This window comes from Populus alba, chromosome 2 (genome assembly GCF_005239225.2).
Source record: "Populus alba chromosome 2, ASM523922v2, whole genome shotgun sequence".
NCBI classification, from domain to species: Eukaryota; Viridiplantae; Streptophyta; class Magnoliopsida; order Malpighiales; family Salicaceae; genus Populus; species Populus alba.
Window position 1 is genome coordinate 18,580,672 of NC_133285.1, and position 25,327 is coordinate 18,605,998.

Here is a 25,327-nt window from a genome sequence, read left to right on the forward strand (position 1 = left end):
CAAAAATTATAGAATCGGGTCGGGCTCATAGTTTTCACATGAAAAAGTGGAAGAACCAAAACCCCTAAAACCCCAAGCCACTGGAACAGCAAATCTCTCTCTCTCTCTCTGACATTTCGTTTCTGAATAGAACCCAGATGGCTTCTTTGGCCCTTAGAAACCCTAATTCGAAGCGACTTTTACCATTCTCCTCACAATTCTACTGCTGCTGCCGAGGATCGCCATCCTCCCTTACCGAATCTCTTCTCTCGTCAAATGACAGGACCTCTTCTTCTCCATGGTGGAGATCCATGGCCACCTTCACCAGAACGTAAGTTTACGTTATTTTCTCCCTCCTTTTATTATTCTCTAGAAATTTTTTCGGTTTTCTTCCGAAGATTCTCTCTTTTTGTAGACAAAAGATTCGAGGGAGAAAAACAAAATTCGTGATATTGTTTTCTTTTTCTTTGGTTTTTTAGCCTTGTTTCAAGTTTATCTGGGTGAAAAGAGAAAGCCAACATTGATGAATTTTTGTGCTAACCCATGAGGAAATAGAGGGGGAAAATGATGATGAAGGAATGGGGTAGCTGGTGAAAGAATGAAGAAAAGGAGTGACTTGAATAGATTGTTGATTGTATAATTTGTTGTTTTTTTGTGCTGACAGTAAACCTCATGTGAATGTGGGAACAATTGGACATGTTGATCATGGCAAGACTACCTTGACTGCTGCTATTACAAAGGTTTGGTTTGCTCATGCATTTTCTTGGTTCTGAAAGTTTGGAACATTCGATTGGGTAGGACCTTAAGTGTTTGTTTGTGTTTAGGTGCTAGCAGAAGAAGGGAAAGCCAAGGCCATTGCTTTTGATGAAATTGACAAGGCCCCCGAAGAGAAAAAGAGAGGAATTACAATTGCAACGGTTGGAATGACCTGCCGTCCCCTCCCCTCCCCTTCCCTTCCCTTACCTTATTTTCTGCATGCATTTCATATACTAAATTCATTTTTATATAACACTTTACTTAGTGCTGCATTTATCATTTTGGATATGCCAAGTATGGATTATTATTTTTGTGATCTTGCCTTTTCCTTTTAACATATATATGTGGTTTTTGTTCTTATCTTTTAATCTGATGTTGCAGGCCCACGTGGAGTATGAAACTGCTAAGCGTCACTATGCCCATGTGGACTGCCCTGGTCATGCAGATTATGTTAAAGTAAGTCATGAATTTAGTTTATTATTGAATGAAAAATGAAGATACATTTCAATTTTTGGATTCTTTGGCTGCATAACATGCTAGGCTCAATTTGCATTGTCACAATTATTGTTTGTAAAGAATTAAAGATGCGGGAGGTTCTAGAAATATGTAGCAAGACTGATGAATGCATGACAAGGATAATTTCTTGTTCATTTCAGGAACCTTACATCCATGAATAATGTTTTGACTATTGTTTCTGGACCTATGTAAACTGCTGGCAGTTATACATTAGAAATACCGGTGAAGAAAGTGTTGGTCATGTTATGAAATTTGGATTGAGAAGTTATTTCGGATTTGACAATCTCTGAATTTTTTCAGAAAAATCCAAGATTTTTGAGCAATTCCTTAGAATTTGCTGGTTAAGTCATCGAATTCTCTTAAACTGTATTATGAATGCTTTACCTAGTGATGAATCTAATTATTTGCAGAATATGATTACTGGAGCTGCTCAAATGGATGGTGGAATTCTGGTTGTATCTGCTGCTGATGGGCCCATGCCACAAACAAAGGAACATATTTTGCTGGCTCGCCAGGTGGGCATCTTCTGTTGGAATCTAAAGCATATTTAGTTTTCCCTTCTACATGTTTTTGATGATCCAACCTTGAACATACTTTTCCGAATGCTTTGGCTAGGTTGGTGTACCATCACTCGTGTGCTTTCTGAATAAAGTTGATGTTGTATCAGATCCAGAGTTAATAGAGCTTGTAGAAATGGAAGTCCGAGGTATTGTCCTTTGTAGATGATGTTTATGGAAAGTTATTCTTGCTTTTGTTTGATTTTCTTTTTATCTTTTTGCCACAAGTTCTTCACTAACATTTTTTTTCACAGAACTACTTAGTTTCTACAAGTTTCCTGGAGATGAAATCCCTATTGTTCGAGGATCGGCATTGTCTGCTTTACAGGGTACAAATGAGGAAATAGGCAAGAAAGCCATTTTAAAGTTGATGGATGCTGTGGATGAATACATTCCTGACCCTGTGCGTCAACTTGAAAAGCCTTTCTTGATGCCAATAGAAGATGTTTTCTCAATTCAGGTAAAATAGGCAGATAATGCATATTGTGTCTAGATTATTTGTTCTCAAGAATTAACTGCATGACTGCAGCACCTTTTAGTGTTTTCTTCATTGTTTTGGGATTTCATTTCCTTAGTTTGTGTGGGAAACTCTTTCCTAATCTGAAATAGGCTGGTGAGCAAATAGGTAACCCAATTGATAGTGCTGTAAATTCCCTTCTTTTCTTCATACAAAACTCTCACCATGGTTTTTTTATTTTAGATGTTTTGACTTGGAATGTCCTTTCTTCATCATGTCATGCCATATTTGCAGTAAACTGGGCATAATGCCTGTCTCATTCTTCAATTGATATTCTTGTAAAATATTTTTTGCTTGTACATGAAAAAAGATGTGCTCTCTGGAATGCTGCTCCTTTAATTTGAATGTTTACATTTATCGAAGGGACGTGGAACGGTTGCGACTGGACGTGTTGAACAAGGGACCATCAAAGTTGGTGAAGAAGTTGAAATTTTGGGACTATCAAAAGTAAAAGTTCATCTAACCTTCTTTTTTTTATTGCTTGTCAAGCATCCTCATTTACTTCTATCCATAAATTTATTGAGCTGTGATTTACTGTAAGACTCCCTTGAATATTAACCAACAAGTCTGGAGGCTGTCATGCTTAAGTTTAGTCTGGCTGTGAGATTTGAGTGAGTGCGCTGCATATTATTGTGCTCCTTATACTGAGACTTTTATTTGCAGGAAGGTCCTAAGAGAACTACAGTGACTGGTGTTGAGATGTTCAAGAAATTATTGGATCAAGGACAGGTAAGTCAACAGCCTGAGCACTATTTACTATTTAGGCCTCAGATTCTTCTTTACAGCGGTTATTAAATGGCTGGTGAGTATGTTTATCTTATTAGGCTGGAGACAATGTGGGTCTTCTCCTTCGTGGTTTGAAACGAGAAGATGTGCAACGAGGGCAGGTAAGTGGCAGGCAAGGTTAATGAGAGAATGGAAACAATGTTTTATTATTTTATTCTAGATTTCATTTCATCAAATTTATAAATTCATTCTAGAATCGTTTTTATCAAATTTATAAAGTGCATAAATTCTTATTACTTGGATCTGTGTAATTTTGAACCAAAAATATCTGATCCTTGTGGTAGATACTATGTAAAATTGGTATCTCATTTAATATCCACTTCAGTTGGCATCATTATGGTCATTATTGATCAATGAATTAATCGCATGAAAGAATCTTATTAAAAATATGATGTATATTGATGTTTGGAATCAATATAGGCTTGCCTTTATTATCTTGTTTCCACTCATTATGTAGGTTATTGCCAAGCCTGGAACTGTGAAAACTTACAAGAGATTTGAGGCAGAAATATACTCCCTCACGAAGGATGAAGGAGGGCGTCATACTGCGTTTTTCTCCAACTACAGACCTCAGTTTTACTTGCGAACTGCAGATATCACTGGAAAAGTAGAGTTGCCAGAAAATGTTAAGATGGTCATGCCCGGGGACAACGTGACCGCAATCTTTGAGCTAATCTTACCAGTTCCTCTTGAAAAAGGTGTGTTCAACTAGAACCCTCATTCTGATTTTCTGGTTCAAGTTACCTATTGATCTTCCTTGGACGCAATAACCTGCTCCTGCCATGCAACTTTAAAAGGCATTTTCCATTTGATTGTTATTATCTTTTGTGTTAAATTCTTGGGCACATCAAATCTGAAATTGGCAATTGACATATTACAATCAGACCTACTGTTGCATGGCTGAATGAAGAAACTTGTTGTGTCTTAAGTCTGAAAGAAAGTCGTGGTTTGTCCATGCACTGATTTTATTTCTGTTTTTCAAATGACTTGTGTACTTGAAAGTGCTTGTGTGAAATTCTGCACACGACAAATATGTTGTTATTGCCGTTGTTGATGCTGACCAGGGGCTGTAGCCTTGTCACTGTGCATTGAATACATTGCATGCTCTTGATATGGCAGGACAAAGGTTTGCCTTGAGGGAAGGAGGTAGAACAGTTGGAGCAGGGGTTGTCTCAAAAGTGCTTCAGTGAGTGGTGGTGGTGACGGTGGATCCTAAAGGGGGCGGGTTAGAAGGCGAGATTGTTATTTGATATATATATAAAAAAAGAGCCTTGTGGTTGGTTATTGGACTTGCATCGATGCGCAATGTTTTTCTAGGTGCTGCTAAAAAGATACAGTCGGTGGATTGTTGTCTGTAATTCCACATCAGTCGCGGACAATTAATCGACATGTTTAGACCATTTTGTTTTGTTTCTTTTCTTTTTTCTTTTTCAATAATATCCCTGTCAAAATAGTAATGATTCTAGACTAATACCCTATGATTGACCTTTCTTTGAAAAACTCTCTATTTTTTGGGTGAATAGGGCTGGCTGAGACTGTAAAAGTTTGTTTCAGGAAGTGGTTGAATGTAGTGATAATCAGTGTAAATTACCGAGTCCAGTCCAATTTCTACTCTGACACTTGAGAGTGTAAAAAGTTCAGCTCAAGATTTGTGCCCGTAACTAGAATGTGGCCAAGAACAATCTCACAGTAAAATTCAGATGTTCATGATAAAGCATCAGAAATCGTATTTACGGCTATAGATCTTAAAGCAAGCAGCTGAATCAGGCGAATTAAAAAAAATGCAATGATTCACACATCACCGATTTACATATTTATTATTAATAAAAATTTTCTTTATTCATTTATATTTATTTAATGAATTTAATGTATAATTAATGAATTGAAAGTAAAGATAAAATCCACGGTACTAAAGGTTTATAAGATAAATATTTTATAAAGTTATAATCATAAAATTTGTAATTTAAAATTGAATATTAATTAGAGTTGTTGATATCAGTACATATTATATTTTTTCCTCTCATAAATTAAGATACGAAACATTTCTGAAATTAATATGCAGGTGCTTATCAGATGACATGTGCACTGAACTTATCTATAAATTTTTTTTATATGAAGAGGTCATATTATATCTATAAAAAGAATCTCATGATAATTGTGTAAGTGATTGTATAAGTGATTCTTAGAGTTGAGATCACTAAGTTATTTTATATAAAGAGTGTTATGATTTGATATTGACCACACATTATTCTAATCGAGAATAACAAACTTGTAGATATTGAGTATAGCTTAAAACTATATAAAAACATTTAAGTAATCAAGAGAGAATTCATTATCTTATATGAATTAGAGAAAATATTTTATCTATTCTTAAATAGTATTAGTTGTGAAATCCTTAACTAGTATTGAATGAATTTTGAAAAGAATTTCAAAATCTAATTCAAATAATCAATAATTATAATTGTTAAGAATTAATATGGTTTGACAAAGCATATATACTTAATGTTATAATTACATCGAAAAATTAATCACTAAAATATTAAGTTAAACTACTTATGACTTTCATAATATTTAAAAGTTCATGATATGTTGCTAGAAATTGCACTTGATCTTTAAATATAAATCAATTATTAAATTGATAATAAATTAAATTGTTTAATTTATTTAATCTTATTTTATTTAGAATTATAACTTATACTTGGATCCACTTATTAGAAACATAATAGGTCATACATATAGAACTATTGTTCAAAAATTAAAATTAAATAATTAATTAAATGTTCATTTAATTATAAATAAATTTTAGAAATTAAAAACTAGATTGTAATAATACAAGAATTATAATATTAGATCTAGAAAAATCAAATAGAAATTTGATTAAATAAATTTCTAATTTTTTTCATAAAATAATATATGTGATATTATTTAAAGAGCAAATTGATATTTTATCATTTATAAAATTTTTAAGTTTTCTTATAAATAAAATGTTATGCCTATTATTTTCTAAAAAATAATGATAAAAGTACAACATGTAAACATTATAATACAAAAAAAAAAAAACCTAACACAATATAATAATCTCTATTTTAAAAAGATTTATAAGATTTATCACTAATAATTTGTATAAATTATCATTAATTACCGGACACTTAAACAATTTATAATTTATCACAATTTAATTTTGAATAAATTATAATTTTCAAATAATCTTAATATAAATTCTAAACAATTTTAAATTTGTTTAATAAAAATCTTAAACTCCTAAAAATATTTAAAATTCTTATTTCCACTATCGTTCATGTATTTTTCGCTACGTTTATGTATTTCAAAAAACCTAACATCAGCTACTTGAGTCCACGTTCCAGGGGATCCTCTTTACCCAACACTTGCACTGAACTTAATATATCTAACACAACAACGTTAAATAGGACCTCTTTAATTCTATTAACAAATTTCTACAGTGGCTTTTTAAGGTTTTTCTGATACAGACTTACACTTCACTTCTCCTTCATTTACAAAATCGATCACAAAATCTACTAGAAGAGCGATCCATATTATGAGCTCCGTTCATGGCAGACCCATCCCTGTATTTATTGCTCAAGCTGAAACGCAACAGCAGACTGACGTGCAATGGCAATAAACCTGAGCCCCTTTAATCATCACTTGCTACAGAATTTGCAGTTACACTCTCTACCCATCATATTATCCAAACCATTAGGCATTTCCATGGCAGCATGTTTCACAACTTCACCACTTGATGCTCATACAAGCCTCAGCACTACTACTGCCATCACTGTTACAGCTCTGAAGTATATGTCATGAAAACTTTTATCCACAATCCTAATTATTTCCTTATCCTTCAGACCCACCTTGCTTGCATGTTTGCTAACGTAAACAACCGTGTCCTTCAATTTATTCACAGCCCAAGAGAGCCAGACCAGCCCGAAACCGATGCCTGTGCAGAACAGCCTACATGCACTGAAGGGTGCTCTCCTGCAAGCTACCTTGCAGATGACAGAAAAAAGAAGAGCAAGGCCTGTCCCAGCAATGCCAACAGAGAGCTGGTTCAGAAGCAAAGGAAGTTCAGGGCCAGATTTCTTCAGAGACAAGGCTGCTGTTTTCTCATGTCGCCTGTCCATCATCAAAGATAGAAGGCTCTCACATGCATTGAAGTAGTTCCTTTTGTAGAGATCACTCTCTCTACCTCCCTTTCTAGTATTCTTCCTTTTTCGGGATGGCTTGATTTTCACAGGACTGCAAAAATAAATAATACTGTATTAAATAAGAATGTAAACAAGTAAAGTAGGCATCTAGAACACCACATTTACAGAAGACGATGCATGTTATGCGTATGCACAAGTAAATAACAGTACTGTTGTAACCTTGTAGGAAGTCCATGTTATGAAAGTGGAGGACTTGTGTAACTCTGTAATCATCTTAATGATAAATGCTCATCTTGAAACATTATTGAATTTTCAATCTATCAAAATGCAAAAGTGTAATGCAAACATTGCATATCCAAAGAATCTAGCCTCACTTCACCCACCTAAAACCCTCCCAAAAGCACTCCCAATCCACGCCTAAATATTTCAAACCCTCAAATGCAAGACTAATAGTTGATAGAAAGCAATATAATTTGAGATAGCAAAAATCAGAACAAAGGCTCTCATTATGGGCAACTTCATGTTGACTTGTCATAAGAGATTGGCAAAAAGGAAATGACAAATGAAGTGTTTTTGCAATGTATGGATTCATACCTCTTCAAAGCAGCAGCTGTCACATCTCTGACCTTGGAAGAAGACCCCGTAATGTTAGCATCTACTTTACTTGTATCAAGCCTGGTCAATCAAATGATTGCAGAGAGAAGTATTATAGCCATAGCTTGATGATATTTAGAAGTGAATATAAAACAGCTATAAAATAGCTTGAAAAAATAAATTAGCAACGGTGAATCTTGTTGCAAAAATTGAGTTTCTGTGTCAATTTCAGCAGCTTTAAACAAAAAGGTCCACAACAGAAGTGTCACAAGACATTTTTTACCTAAAAACTTAACTAGAATAAAGAAGGGAAACTAGAAAACAATGGTGAAGAATAAGATTTGTATTACAATTGCCTAAATCCAACTTCCTGAAAATGAAGGAATGACAAAATATCGAAGATCTGGGATATAATAGAACAAAAAGGCCAGGAGTTGCACAAGATAAACCCAGCAAACCATGAAAGAATTTGGCATGTGGTGTGAAGAGAAATCAATGTTAAACAGCAATATTATGGCTAAAATTTGAAGCATATTAAAATTGGAACAAGAGACAAATACTTAGGGCGTGTAGAGAAATATCTAAAGCATAAATTGATTGATACAAAGGTAAAACATGTTCTGTAGAATAACCTAAGCGGCCTATTTAAATTTGTTCCAGGCCAAAATCTTTATCCTTAGGGGCAATTATCTAATTCTTCCAAAAGCTCCTACATAAGGTTTCTTCTTAGAACTTGCAAATCTTCAAGAGACTCGATGAGTGAATTTAGAACTAACTCTTACAATTTCATCTTCTTACAATAAAAAATACACTTGGAAAAGAGGTTTGATGAGAGGAAAGTGTGAAAAACAATGTGGAAATGGCAAAAGATTAAGCCCTAGGCTTGGATTGTTTTTTCTGGCATTTATCAGTGGATGTTGGGAAGTTATTATGGACAAATGGATGGACGTGTTTTGTGAGTTTCAATGTAATTAAGTGGTGAAGAGAATTATGAAGCCTACAGTTAAATTGATACATATTAAGTATATGCAAATCAGAGTAAAGGATTTCATGTCTATTAGTTTGGTGACAAGCGTGTTGGTACTATGCATTGGCCAAGGTAGTCTAGTAAACCAGTGGTGCATGGAAAATCTCTTTCGTTCTCAGACTGCCTTATTAGTAGTCTGGGTTGTATAAACTTGATATCTCCCTGCTGTCACATAAGATGGTAGAAGATGCTGGGAGGAGAGGCAACATGCTTATTGTGTTTAAATTGGACTTTGAGAAGACATACTATGGATGATTGAGTGTTCTCAACTATTGTGTAGAGAAGAAATTTGGTATTAAGTGGACGTAGTGGATTAAAGTTTGGCCGTGTTTATTGCATTGTCAACAACTTTGAACATGGGATCTTGAGTTCGTACTTTCTGCAACAAGGTTTTGTCATAGCGATCCATTATCTCCATTTTTACTCACAAAGGTGTTAGAATAATCGAGAGGGATGATCAATAAAGAGGTGGTTTAGAAGACATTAATATCAATCCTAGTGGGATTATTGCATTTCATCAATAATGCTATCTTTTTTGTTTAAAGTAATTGGCAGGGCTTTGGATGTGTTGAGCTTTAGATTTGGGAAGATGTCTAGGTAAAAAACTAATGGTTTCTAACAAGGATGTTAATCCTTATGTATATAAGAGAAAGATTACCATTGTGTATGGCAGCCTTTGCAGGAACGAGTTTTTCATTCTCAATATGCACTTCAAAAGATGTGTCTTTTATTTTGGCCAACCTAGACTCTAGAAGCAACCAGCAAGTTCTATAATCGAGTCAATATGTCAAGAACATAGATTACACAGTCAATTGAGGAGTACACTTAAAATATTAAAATGAAAGGGAGAACAAGGAATGGACTCAAGTTGAACTTGGTGAATTTTTCAATAGCATAACAAGAAAAAAAGCTGCCATATGCTTCTGAGTAAACAGAACCAGGTCTAAATATCCATACCTGCTCACATGGGGGACGAGCATTGATTGTTTTCTCCACGTGGTTGAGTTTCTAGACAAGTAAAATTCAGCAATTGTAGAGAGGATATCCTTCATCTCCGTCCCACTACCAGTTAGTGATACCCGACCATTTGGAAGAACTATAAGTTTTGAACTGTGGGCCATATCTCCCAGAAAGTCCACCAGAGATTTCAGGGAATCAAATTGGTCACTTGGGTAAATAAGAGGAGAATGTGACTGCTGATGTGCATCAAACATCACTGCTTGTAGCCCAGTCAACTCAGATAGAAAAGATAAATCTAATCCATCTCTTTCTAATTTATTTGACTTGGACATAAGAAACTGCAAGACTTTCTCATGTCTTGTACATTTTTCAACAATCCCAATGATAAAAAGGACAGAGTCTGGCGAAGCACTCCTGGAACAAAAAAAAAAAAAGCTACCTTGGAATACTTGAGTGTTGTGCAACAATATCATACACAGTTAGCTCAACGGTCCATAAGAAAGGACAACATATAACTCACATGCCATTTTATCCCATTAACTGTTACAGAATTACATAACCTTTCATTGCTTTTGTTGCTTAAGTTTCATATTCCAATAATAATAAAAATAGTAGAAATAGTAAGTTAATAAATAGAAGTTCTGATGGTACTATTACTAAAACTACTCAACTAAACTAAGCCTCAATACCAAACTAGTAGGTCTGCTGCATGGATTTACCTTTTTGCTCGGTCTGACATGAATCTTTTACAAAGGAAAAAACAGGAAAGAAAAATAACCCAAATACCAAACTCTTCAAAGAAAGGAAGACAAGAAAGACACAAAAGGACATGAAAATGATGTTACATATTATCCCATCCAGCAAAAGAGCCCAAAATGTTGCAAACCGTTGACACATCATGAGTATAGGTATTTTTTCCACTGTTGAATCCAATCTCGGCAAACTGATTAGACGGGTAGATCCTATTCATGGGTCTCCATGGTTGTTCATGCTGAGGTAATTTCAGCATAAGAGAACTTGATCTTGTTATCTCATGTCTTGCTCCCCAACTAGGTAAATAGGGCTGAAAATCCTGCATCAACGAAACATTAGCTATCATCTATTGTTGAAGAACACTAATCATGAGATGGAACAAAAACACAGAACAAAAGCATTGGTTTATCATAGCAATAGCCCACTAGAATGTTTTCCTAGATAATATATCAATCTAAATATAATAATTTTAGTTTTTATAGAATCCGGGAAGGATTAGATGGGGGTTGTAGAGGACACTACGACATCTACACTATTACACAACTATAACCTCGCCAGAAACACACATGAATATGTCAATAATCAAAAACCTTGAGTAAACTAACAGGTATCACTATATTGATTTATATTTGCACTAAAATTAACAATAAAAAGAAAAGGATATTTTTGAGTCGCAGACAACTGAAATAAATCTGATGAAAATGAAAGAAAAGAGGCAATTTTGGTACAACATAATTTGAGGATTCAATTTGATTATAGATGGCAGATTCTTATGGAACCCCATGGCGGAGGCGAGAGGTCCAGATGTTGATCTCTTCCTCCACCTAGTAAAAGCTCCTCTCTGGTGTCCTTGTGGTGTGTGGGTGTGTACGAGTTAGTGTGTGTTTTACTTAATTCATCGTGCATGAATCACAATCTGCACAACATATTTCTTTTTCTTAATTCAAGAAACAAGGACAGACAGCAATAATCTGATAAAACGAAGCAACAACGGCGCTATACGCAACAATCATACCTTGAATAACCCTTTTCTGATCTTGGGGAAAAAACAATAGCAAGACCAGGAGGTATGCACGTGAGAAGCCCGACGAACAAAGCTTAACCATAACTATCCTTTGAGAGTTCACAGCACCATAGACTTCTCCTCACTTTTTTTTTTTTTGAGCAGCACCCCTGCCCACAAATAAATAAAAAGACATCCCTCAGATGAAAATACATTTTCGTGGGACTTAATTGGATGGAAAAATTTTCTGGGTCAAGAATTCGTGGTAGAGAGAGACACAACCATAGTTGTCAGTCACCGTCGGCAAGTGGTCTATCCCGGAAAAAAATTCGGATTATTAAATTGTGAAGTTAATTTAGGATCACTTATAAAAATTCGGTTATTAGTCAACCTCATAATATTTTTTTATTGACGCGATAGACGTTTTATTTTTATATATAAAAAAAAATATTCTCTGATATTTACCTCTATTTTAGTATGATTAGTTATGATGGGATGAGTCAATTCCTTTAATCAACTATTTTTCAATTTAAAACTAAACTCGATCCAAATAAAGTTTCAAATTATAAATTTCATGTATCAACTTGTAAAGCAAATCCAAAGTTGCTAAGATAACTTTCATTACTCCATAAGAAACCTTTTGCTTTAACATGATGTCATTCAGAATACATTGAAACCATTTATTAATAAGACAATGATAACTCAGTTCCACAGTAGAATACATAAAAAATTTGAAGTATATATGGGCTATATAATTTCTAAATCCAAAAAAAAAAAAAAAAAATATATTGTTAAAATCTAAAAATACTATTTAAAAAATTGAGAATGTATCAGTTGAAGCTGAACTTATAAAATGCTTATTTAAGATAAAATCTAGAAAGCTGCTAGGATTTGTGGTGAGTGGCTAAGATATTAAAGTCAACCCTGGTAAAGTAAAAGTAATTCAGACCATGCCAGCTTCTAGAACAAAAAAAAAAAGTAAAAGGGTTCTAGAATCGTTTGAATTACATTGCTCAGTTCATATCTCAAATGATAGCAACTTGAGAGCCAATCTTCCGACTCCTTCAAAAGAAAAATCCTGAGGTATGGAACGAGAAATGCCAAGAAACTTTCAATAAAATCAAGCAATATTTACAAAATCCACCTTTGTTGGTGCCTCTCATGCTTGGCAGACCATTGATTCTATATTTGACAACAACAAAAAAAGCAATGAGATGTGTACTCAAACAACATGATGAATTTGGTGGAAAATAATCTATTATCTAAGTAAGAAGTTCACAGATTATGAATCCAGATACATAATGGTAAATAATCTTTGTTATGCGCTTGTATGGGCTCCAAACGACTTTGACAGTACATGTTGTATTACACTATATTGCTGAGTTTGAAATTGGATTCTCTCAAATATATTTTTCAAAAACATTATTTATCAAACAGAATAGTAAGATGGCAAGTAATATTGGCTGATTATGACATAGTACACATGATAAGAAAAGCCGTAAAAGAAAGTGTTATCGCTGATCATTTGGTAGACAATACAATCGAATATTATGAGACTTTAAATTTTAATTTCCCAGATGAAGACGACGTGCTGGTAGTAGAAAAATAAGAATAACTAGATTGGTGGACAATGTATTTTAACGGAGCAGTAAATATATATGACAATGGGGCAGAAGTTGTGATAATTTCTCCTAACAGAAAGCAATATCCTGTATTGATCAAGTTGCAGTTTGAGTGCACCAATAATATAGTTGAGTATGAAGCTTGCATCCTTGGATTAGAAGATGCATTAGCGTTAAAGATAAAAGAAACTTCATGTCTATAGATATTCAATGCTGATAATTTGCTAAATAAAAAGAAAATGACAAACAAAAGATGAGAAGCTAAGGTCATATCAAGAATAAAACCAATTTGTTGATGCTCTAACCACTTTAGCTTTCATCGACAAAATCGATTATGGGAATAAAGGGCAACATATAAGTATTGAAGTCATGAATTCTCTAACCCACAACTACTTAGTCGAGGGAAAAATGGATGGGAATCCATGATATTATGATATCAAACAATTTACTTCAGGTAAGGTGTGTTAGAGATGCTAATATCTTCTTTAATAATAATCAGTTCCTTACCCTAGAATTTCATATAAGACCAGTCTATTTGGGTCTTCTAGTGACTCTGAACCAAACAACTAGGTTATGACTTCTCGATCATGACATCTCACCACGTTGCGCGCGCGCATATAACAAAGTTATTGATAATTTTCTAAAGGTGACAATAACATTATGAAAACACCAATGGATATAAGTGTCTATCTAACCAAAAATAAAGGCGAGGGAATAAACAAAATAGAATATTCTTGAATAATTAGGAGCTTGATGCATGCTATGAACTACACAAGACTTGATATTGCTTACTTAATTAGAAAACTGAGTAGATTTTTAAGTAATCCAACTATGGATCATTAAAAAGCAATATGAAAGGTACTTAAATATTTGAGGTACATCATTGATTATGAGCTACACTATATTGGTTGCCTAAAAATATTAGAAGGGTATAATGATACAAATAGAATAGGATATCATACACTAAATATTTGAAATCCACAAGTGGATATGTCTTTACACTTGGTGGATTAGGTGTGTCATAAAAACTCATAAAACAAATATGTATCACTAGATCTGTGATAGAACCAGAGTTTATTACTATTGATAAAGTTATAAAGGAAACTAAATGGATTTGGAATTTCTTAGAAGATATTCCATATAGGAAAAAATTAGTGCCAACCATTTATGTCCATTAGAATAGTCATTCAACAAATTAGAAGGGCATAAATTAATATGTATAATGGTAAGTCTAAATATATACATCATAAACGTAATAACATTAATGATTTTCATATCTTAGTACACCAAATAGAAAATAGAAAAATACTCTTAATGAAATATCACCTATATGAGTGAGAAATGTGGTCGTTTTTTTTTAAGAATTTTGATAAAAGTTGAATCCTCTAAAGCACTGATGAATCCAAAAGTTGTTCAAAGTTAAAATAAATATAATGGTGAGAACCAAATGAAATCTCTAGGTAAGGAATTACATGAGTACTATTATCTTGGTTTATATAAAAAGCTGAATAGTTTAAGACATCGTGTTCATTATTTAGTCGAGTAAACATGATAGTATTTCACTAAGGAATGTTTAAAACCAAAAGCTACCTATCCTGATGTAGTAATCCACTAAATCAGTATCTCTCAACAAATCTTTGAGTCATTTTCAAACTAGTGAGATAGTTTTCATTCATGTAGGGGATTGTTGGAAATTTGTTTTAAATAAATAAATTATAGGTGAATGAGAAATTAATCTCATTAGAAGGGTATAATGATACAAATAGAATAGGATATCATTAGAAGGGTATAATGATACAAGGATATAACGGTAGATTGACCTTTGTTTTGATAGTTTTGGCTCATCAAGTTGGAAACTTTAAATGAATTAATGTGGAGCTACAGACCTTTAAATTACACAAGGTTGGATCCAAATGAAAGGTGTGAATCCCCTCTATCAACTTTAAGTGGTCGTAGGTGACAAATGAAGTCAGAATTACTCTAATGAGGTCTTGAAAGTGGACAACTCAATTAGCTATGATTGAAATGCAATTGTGCAAAAATTAAATTTTTTTTTTTGTGTATTCATACACAAAGGCTCCTAAATGGGTTCTTATCAAGGGTTTACAACATCTACCTCAAGATTAAAAGGTTAGAAATAGATTCAAGACCTCCTAAAATCTTAACAAAATCTTATAAATACCCCTTTAAGAAGAGAGCTAAGAAGAAGTGAAGGGGGGGATGGGAAAATATTCATAAGAAATCTATGTGTAAAGGTTCAGGAGCCTAATATAAAAACTTTTCCTAAGTTTTGAAAGGATAGTAGGTTGGTGAGAAGCAAAACTTTCCAAAAAAAAAGCAAAATAGAGAGTAGTTGTTCTAGGTATATTTTCTAATCCAAAAAAGATCTTTGTTGCCTACATGAGGTGTTTTTTTTATTGTTTTTGTTTTATAGAAAAGAGGTTTCAAATACTCAATAAATAATTGTGTATTCATCTCTTTAATGTTGTTTTTTTTTTATATTGAGTTTTAAGTTTTCTTATGTTTTTTTTTTATATAATAATGTTATTGTTTAAGTTATATATATATGTTCACTCCAACAAGTCACACTATCATTCATAAAAATGTTTAAATAAAAAAACTAACAAATAACATTAAAATAAAAACTACCAACTTAAAAAAGACTAGATGTTTATGCAATATATATATATATATATATATATATATATATATATATATTGTTGTTTTAGTTGTTTTTTAATTTAAGCAATGCATGTTTAAGTAAGGATGTTTTTCATGGTTGTGTTGTACATGACCAAAATTAGTTTAAAAAACCAATTTTGAATCCATATTGCATGAACATCTAGTCTTTTTTAAGTTGGTAGTTTTTTTTTTTTTTTTGATGTTATTTGTTATTTTTTTTTTAATTTAAACATTTTTATTAATGATAGTGTAACCTGTTGGAGCGAAGAAAGCATGTTTTAGAGGTCAAAAATACCAATTTATAGGGCTTGCTAGTGGCTGACTTTTATAGGCATGTTGTTGGGTTTTCTAGGCAATGTTATTCGTGTTCTTCAGAAGAACATTGTCTTAACCCCATAAACCAAACTAGTTTTGGTCTATTTCTTAACACAGACAACTTCGTTATACTTGGTTAATAGATAATCAAAGGTTTATTTGTATGAATAACAAGTTTTTGATGGAATTTAAACCTAAAATTTTGGTTTTGAATTGAAACCTATTTTGACCAAATCATGACATTTCTTTGATAATTGAAGTGAATGGATATTAGATTATTGATCCTTGCATGATTTTTAACATATAAGTGCCTTTTGTTTGACCAATGTGGTCTAATTTGGACTTCATCTTGTTGGGTTGGGGCATGTTCTTCATGTTCTTAGGAAGAATATTATCTTAGACCCTTGATTCAGATCAGTTTTGGTCCATTTCTTTGCACATAACCCTTTTTTATGCTTGATTGGTAAATAATCTAGAGTTTATTTGCATCAATAACAAGTTTTGATGGTTTTTAATCCTACGATTTTGGTTTTGAATTGAAACTTATTTTGACAAAATTGTGATTTTTAAGTGATAATTGAAGTTAATGAATACTAGATTATTAATCATTGCATGATTTTCTAGATTTATGTGCCTTTGTTTTGACTATAACTAGTTTAATTTGGGTTTCATGTTTTAGGTTTCATTATTCTTCATGTTCTTCAATATTTTGTATGATCTATTTTGTTCAAGAATTTTTGAGTTTTTGTATTTTTTGTGGAGTTTAATCGTTTTTGGCTTTGGTTTTGTTTTTAGATTGTTTTTTGGCCAAACCATGATTTTGGGTTTGGTTTATGGCTGAAACAAAAATTTCAGGGCTGAAACAAAAATTTCAGGGCGACTTAGTAGGGTCAAAATTGAGTCAATGGTTTAAAACCTTGTTTGATTTGCCATGTTTTTTAGTTAAAGGTCTTTTGATTTAAAGGTGTGTTTGACAAACACTTCGTAAGCCTATTTTAGTAGTTTTATTATAAGAAAAAAAAGTTTTTTTTTGCTAAAAAAAGCTGAAAATTAATTAATTAGTTTAATATATATATAAGATTGCCAAGTTACCATCTACATATATATAGATGGTAACTTGACAATCTTAATTTTATCTTCAAGCTCATGTAATTTGATGTTTAATTTACAAGATTGGAGAAGGATTTGCTTTGAATTTGTATAGAAGCTATGATAACACAGGTAGGGCTGCAATACTATAGGTTGTGTTGCTTTGAATTTGTATAGGGGCTTTGACAACATAGGTGAGGTTGCAATACTACATGTGGTGTTGCCTTTTTTTTCAAACAATTGTTGATTGATACAAGTCAATATAAATTTTCAGCCATAAATAAATTGAAAAACCATCCATAATAACTCTAAGAGTCTAATTATAAATGAATAAGTCAGGAAAACAAAACAAAAAAATAGTTACATAAAGCACAATAACCCAAACTCGAGGATACAATTTTTTCACCTAAACCTCCTTTAGCTGAAATCTTATATAAAAAAATTTTTAATTCAAATTATCGTGTAATGGAGTTTTTTTTTTTTTTTTTTACTTAACTCTTAAATTGCGTGTTTTATAAAGGTACAAACCTTTTCTAACAAAGGAGGGGTGATGGGTATGGTGATGAATATTAGGGGCTTAAGGGTTTTTTGTTTAATGGAGATGGAAAATTGGTATAAGAGGAAAGTTATGGTGGTGGTGATTTCTCACTTGAAGAGAGAGAACATAAAGAAAAGAATTGTGGTGGCAAAGAAATAATGTTACCAATAACTAAAAACAAGTAAACACCAACCACTTTGTAAAAAAAAATAGCACATTTTTTTTAAAAATAAAACCATAATTGGTTGGATACTGAAAATAGTATAGCACATTTAATACGCAATGATTAAGAAAATGCAATCAAGCAAATCATATAATTGAAAGCTCTACAACTACAAAAACTAATAACCTAACCCCTAAAATAAAAACACAAACAAACCACAAAAATATTCATAACTAACGCATAAAGAAATGGATAAGGCATAAAAAAACTCAGTCTTATTATTATATAAATAACACTAAAAACATGTACAAAAAGATTAAGAAAATACAATTATCCATTTAGACATATTTCAAAAGGTGATACCAAAACAAATAACCTTGAAAACACACTTAATAACTATTAATATTAAAAACACAACCTAAAAAAATGTATAAGGCATCAACATGTTTTTTTTAAATACTTTTCATATGAAAACAATAAATTAATATTATATATATTATATATGTTATAGTTTTGATATGCTGATATCAAAAATAAAAAAAATATTAAAATAATTATTTAAAAACATAATATATTGTATTACTAAACATATAGTAACAAGAGAAGACTAACAAAAATATTATTTAGCCTAAAAAAATAAGAATTAAAGATGCTTTAGAAGAGAGTCACAAACCTTAAACTTCTGCAAAATTCCAACAATTTCAACACTAGCAATCAAAATCGATAAAAACAAAACATTAAACGAAGTCTAAAACTTCAACAAAAGTTCAACACTATCATTTCTACACTAAGAGAACTACCATGAATGTTCATCGTGTTCTAGTTTCTTTATTGGTATTAATGATATAATATGAATATTATGATAGGCATGCTCACAGTTTATTAACTAATGATAAACCTATTTTTAACGGGTCTAAAAAACTCTTGTGACCCTCCTTCTTTGGACATGCAAAAAAAAAAAATAATAAGCATGTCCTGAGTGGGGGCTTAACAACGTGCCAAGCCCTGGGAACGCTAGGTCTAGTGCCAACAACACCCAGAAGCTTTTAAGCTTGATAGTGTGCCAAGCCCCAGGCAGGCCAGGTTTGGTAGTATACCAAGTCTTTGGCATGCCCATGGGAATGCACATCCTCCCTTAGAAAGCTCAAGGGAATGACCACCCTCATTTGGCACACTCAAGAGCATAAGATAATATGGGTCTGACAAACATGCTAAACTAAAGGCACTTAGACTTGGCAGTCAATCAAGTTTAAGGTAACATGGGTCTAGCAAACATGTTAGACTCAAGCACTTGGACTTGACAGTTAGCCAAGTCCAAGGTAACGATAACCTTTTCTTAGGCACACTCAATGGAATGACCATCATTCCTTAGTACATCTAAGGGAATGACTATCCTCTCTTGGCACTCCAGACCCTCCTCGTCACAAAAAAATAAGACACATGGGCTATAAATACATCATAAGAACTTCAAGATAAAGGTTCACAATCTTCATTATCTATTGAATATATATTTTTAGAGAGTCTCTATTTAGAATATTATTTTATTTTCTCTTTTTAAAAAGATAATTTTTTTAAGCATCATAGAGTCTCCACCTTCACCAAAAGAGACCTTTTGCAGGTACCAGTCACAAGCTAAATTAGCCTACCAAGCGCTAAGTATAAGCTGTCAACTACCTTGGCTAGAGAGAATGGATGAGATTGCTAGAATCAATTAATTAACTGATCATCCAACCCGAAAGCTCTATTCCTAAGCTAATTGGATTCAATTAATTAACTGATCATCCAACCTGAAAGCTTTATTCCTAAGCTAATTGGATTTCTAGGACTTCATTATTGGTGTTGTCTATAGGAAACTAATCAAAAAGCTATTAATTTCTTCCTAAAACTTGTCTTTAGCATTTCTATGGCATTTCCTAGCACAAAACCAATGCCCCTTAGGGCTAAAAAGTGGAACAAATCAACTTGTTACCCCGGACACTCCTACCCAGCAAGAGCTTTAACAACTCACTAGTCAAGTGCAATTTCTCACCTTGACAGTGTTGACAACCCAAAGGCAAAATCAAACCTTGCCACTTCAGCAAGTCTTAACACCCTCAACAACTCATAATGCCTCAACACCAAGGCCACTAGTTGCACAAAGAGCCCACAGACGATAACACTACTTAGAGGAGATTGAATATAATACTATTCATAAAAGCTCATCAAGGGATCACTCATGCCACTGCCACACTCATGCATAAAGCAAACACTCTAAACACACTCCCCTTAGTTATTATAGGATGGACATTGGTGATCGTAATCGTCATTCTACACCAAGCCCTCTAGGCTCCCAAGAGCCCAACAGAAAAAAAAAAAAAAAAAGGTTAGGAAACAGTTTGTGCACGAGCACGCCCATGAAAATGAACATACCTAGGGGAATGTTCATAGCGTCCATTAGTGGAGGGTTTCTCCCTTGTCCATACATATATTGAACACTTAAATCCTTAAGGACTACCTTTCTATGAATATAAGTTTGGGCAACTATGATGACTTGACCAACCTAAAGGAGCATATGAAAAATACGCGTAATAGCTTGGAGTTGATCATCCAAGACCATGACTCAATGTGCAAGTTATTCCCTACAGCCTTCAAAAGATCTGTGCATGCTTGGTATAACAACCAAAAACCAAACTTTATTAAAGGTTTCAATGACCTATGTGTCAAGCTAGAGACATGTTTTAACACTAGCATACCCATCAAAAAACCTCTATAAAGCTTTTCAATGTTGCCTAATAAAAAAGCAAGTCTACACAAGCATATTTGAGGAGATTCAATACGGAGATGTTCAAGGTGGAAGAATTGATTAAGTCAATAGCCTTAGAAGCTTTAATAAGAGAAGTTAAGAAGCATGCCCTCTAGAGAAAACTTTATGTTTTACTAAATAGAGGCTTATCTAAAGTAAACAATTCATGAAAAATCATATACGAGTTGAAGAAGCCCATTTACTTCTTTATGAATCTCATTGTTTTTACAAGGACAACTAACATTAATGATTTTCCAGGCGAAATAATCAAGGTATCCAAAGCCAACATTTTAGTGCCAAATCCATGATATGTTTCCTCTTAAGAAGCCTTTCTTATACTTATCACTCAAATTACCTTAGGATGTATAATTCTTTATAAAAATATAAGTTTGTTAAATATGAATAACTTGTTCAAAATAACTTTTTTTTTTCCAAGTGATCCTTAAAGGCAGTAGCCCCAACAATCTCCAAAGGATGAACATAGTCTTCCCAGTGCTATATGCACCATTATCTAAAGGATGGACGAAGTCTCTCCAGTGCAATATGCATCAATCTCTATAGGATGGATGTAGTCTCCCTGATGCTATGTGCACCAATATCTATGGGATGAACGTAGTCTCCCCAGTGCTATATGTACCACTCTCTAAGGGATAGATATGATCTCCGGTGCTATATGCATCAATCTCCAAAGAATAAAGGTAGTCTTTCCAATGTTATATGCACCATCTCCAAAGAATAAAGGTAGTCTCTCCAATGCTATATGCATCATCTCCAAAGGATAGATGAGATTGTTCCAGTGCTATATGCGCCTATCTTTATAGGATGGATGAAATCACCTTAATGCTATATGCACCACTCTCATAGGGATAAATGTGATCTCCCCGATGCTATATGCATCAATCTTTATGGGAAGGACGTAGTCTTCCTAATGCTATATGCACCACTCTCTAAGGAATAAATGTGATCTTCTTAGTATTATATGCATCAATCTTTAAGGGATAGAGGTAATCTCCCCAATACTATATGCACCACTCTCCAAATGATGGACTTGGTCTTTCTAGTACAAATAATAATATCATGTAATCATCACTTTTAGTGTGGGGCTCTTAAGCCCTATAACAAGGTTGGGAAAGCTACAAGCTCATACTCTCCAAAGAGCCTATAATTACTTAGAAATTTCTAAACATGGATTCACTTTTTTTGGATTTCCACGAGACACTTAGAAATATTTCTAAGTACAAGCTCTTTCCCAATGTTTTTCTCTTACCCTTCAAGGAAATTTTAGTGTCACATGGTGAAATACCAGAACTACATGATTTTCTTCAAACTCATAATCGAATTAAGGATAGAGCAACTAGCTCTCAACTACAAGAAGATTTGATTGAACATTTGTGGGAACAATATGGCAACAAGTAGAATATTTAGATTTGAACTTCTTATGTTATCATAATTTTCAAGTTTTATATGTTTTTTTTTTCATTATGGTTGTTATCTTTTAAGTTAATTAATCCTACTTATTATTGTTAAGTGTTAGAGGAACTTCAAAAAAGTATTATGAATTGATATCAATTTCATAACAATATATTTAAAATAACCAAGAATTTTCTACATATTTAATTAAAAATGCATTACATTACAATAAATCAATCAAAGTTAATTAAAAATTAAAACCCCTCTTTTGCATAATTTCTAACTTTCTATTTTGAAAATACGCTACAAAAATTGGATCCAAATTAGAAATATCCATTTTCATAATTTGTTCTTCTTTCTCAATCCTGTCCAATTCTTGTTTCTCTTGACTTTGTTGAATCATCATGGCTTGTTGCTCTAACATAATTTTCCTGTCTTGTTTCTTCTGATCCTCAATTTCAACTAGAGTATCCCTGAATTGTTGTAAGAGATTCGTTACAGATACCTCCCCAACTTTATCTTTTCCTTGTCTACGTTTAAGTCATTCCTTTGCAGCCTTCTGACCGATTGGTCTATCTTGATAAATCAATGGTTCACTATCTTCTCCTAAACTAACAGAATCAGGGGTAGATGGAGTTGATGAAGCCGGACTTACATTGACATGATTTTTTTGTTTCTTTTTTAACCTTGATGTTAACTTGCACACTCAAATTGTCATTTGGGTTCTTTTCTTAAGATAACCCAACAATGTTCTAGTTGAAATCGTTTGCCAACATAAGAAGCATACATTTGCCGAGCATCATTAATCTGGTAAATAAATAAATAAATAAAATAATGTTAAAATATGTGTTAAACAATTTAACATAGAAATGAATATTAAAATTACCCTTGATTTTTTGGTCATTCCACTTTGCTGACGATTTTCAATTTGAGTAACAAATCCAATAAATTTACCGACTTCTCTATTTATTTCTTGTTGACACGACGAAAATATTGATGTCTTCTCCCAAGTGCAGGAGTGTCGAAGTAATAAATAACCCGGCAAGACCGGGGTTGAACCACAGAGAGGTTAATTGTACAAATTATAAATAACAATACTAAAACAACAACAACAACAATAATAATAATACAAAATAAAATAAACAAGAGGCGGTAATACCGGCCAAGTACTTCAGACAATAATAACAAGAATTTACAATAATAACAACAACAATAATAATAATACAAAATAAAATAAACAAGAGGCGGTAATACCGGCCAAGTACTTCAGACAATAAATAATCAGTACGTGGCGTTGTTATACCTGAGAATGATCTAAAGATCGGGTCACAGGTTTCCAGCCTATATACTGAATTTATGAAAAGATGAAAAAGATATATTATATAATATAAACAGAATGTAAATAATAACAATAATAATAACAACAACAACAACAACAACAACAACAATAATAATAAAAAGAGGAGGAAGAAATTAATGAGAACTTTGAGATGGAAGATTAATGTAAGGATTAAACAATAATAAAAACAAATGTCAAGGTTAGAGGATCCACCAATGGTATTTCAAATAAGTATAATATAAACTCTTATTACTCAATTTGGAAACCACACACGAGGGAGGTTCCAATCAGATGATTTGTCATTAATAGCTCATTATAAATTATTAACATGATCATATTAATTATCTCATTTACATAACACCAAACTTTTAAATATTATCAGGAATTCATGATGTTAAGTGATGTTAACAACAAATCAAGTACCTTTCATAGCCCCAGGTGTAGGTAATACCATACGGTTGGGTTATGAGAGTGCCAAGCATTTGTTGTACCAAGTATTATACAACACAAATTTAGATTAACCATTTAACAAGCAAGGTATTAAGAATTAGTAAGATAAAAAGATAAGACATGTTAATATTAAACATTAAGGTCCATATTGAGTTTACACCATACTTGTTCTTACACCATTAGTGTAACCTTTTCACCTTGACATAATAAACTTAGCCAAACATAATGAAGAAAAGAAACATAAATAAACAAAATAAAAACATAAATAAAATACAAGTTAACTAAGGAAAGGAAAGGAAATGAAAAGCATAAACAAGAAATTAATGAAAGCAAAACTTAAGAATTACAAAAAATATAAAGAGAGAAATAAAGAGCATGAACTTGATCTGAACAACCAAGCCCCTAAATACATGGTAAGTGCCTCCTTTTATAGGCCAAAATTTGGAACTATTGATTTGTTGACTAATTGATTAGTGGGTGGCCACATCTTGACTTTGGTGACAATCCTTATCTTCTTGTCTGAACAAAACTTCATTGCTAACATCATAATTTGCCCAGAATCCTCAGGAATGTTCTAGGAAATTGTCTCAGCTTTCCAACAAAAAAAAGATGAGGTCATTTGGACTTCTAGAACTCAAGATATGGGCTGAACACTAAATAGTGTCTGGGCTGTAGGACAGCTTCGGACTTCTTCGTTGTTCCTTCAATTTGGACTTCAAAACGGCCTTCTTAGATCTTGGGCTTCTCATGAAAGTTGTAGGCCTTTGTCTTACATTTCCATCCATATAAAATGGACCTAAATCCGAGATCTAAAGCTCCAGATATGATCCAATTACCGAGCAATGTTCCGGTTTGGACTGCACCGACATCTCTTTTCTAAGTTTGGCCATCTCTTTGTCCTTTAACTTTCAATACTTAAACTCATCAATCAATCCTTTTATTTATGTGATTGGCCTGCATTTAAGATGAGCATTTACCATAAATTAAGGTATCTTATAATATCAAAGTTGTTATTATAAAACATGCTTTAGTTAAGGAGTTATTGATACTTCAAGTGCAAAATGATGATATAAAACCTTGATAAACATGCACTTTTAAGTACTAATCACACCCCCCAACCAGCTTATTACTAGTCCCTAGTAATCTAAAGCGTTAAAATAGAGAAACAATTTGCAAGTATCACAAAGCAAGGCATTCATCATTCAACTTCTATTAATCTATCCAGATAAACAAACTCTCACTAAATTTATATTACTGCTTCATACTTCTTAAACAAGATATTAATAAACCTTCTTTTACGTGCTCAATATATGAAAACATAGATGA

At 32.8% G+C, this 25,327-nt stretch overlaps 2 protein-coding genes across 2 annotated transcripts; one reads left to right on the forward strand and one right to left on the reverse strand.

The window, feature by feature from the left end:
• Positions 1-15: 15 nt before the first annotated feature.
• LOC118044131 (elongation factor Tu, mitochondrial) lies at positions 16-4,698 on the forward strand. The gene is made up of 12 exons (XM_035052290.2): positions 16-310; positions 644-719; positions 804-896; positions 1,117-1,191; positions 1,662-1,766; positions 1,867-1,957; positions 2,063-2,268; positions 2,689-2,772; positions 2,989-3,054; positions 3,150-3,212; positions 3,569-3,809; positions 4,231-4,698. Exons 1-12 carry the CDS (start codon positions 138-140, stop codon positions 4,299-4,301), a joined length of 1,344 nt encoding a protein of 447 aa, XP_034908181.1. The 5' UTR covers positions 16-137; the 3' UTR covers positions 4,302-4,698.
• A 1,826-nt stretch (positions 4,699-6,524) lies between these two features.
• LOC118044130 (uncharacterized) lies at positions 6,525-10,260 on the reverse strand. The gene is made up of 3 exons (XM_035052288.2): positions 9,853-10,260; positions 7,869-7,949; positions 6,525-7,365 (listed from the first exon to the last, which is right to left on the reverse strand). Exons 1-3 carry the CDS (start codon positions 10,185-10,187, stop codon positions 6,873-6,875), a joined length of 909 nt encoding a protein of 302 aa, XP_034908179.2. The 5' UTR covers positions 10,188-10,260; the 3' UTR covers positions 6,525-6,872.
• Between the last annotated feature and the right edge of the window lie 15,067 nt (positions 10,261-25,327).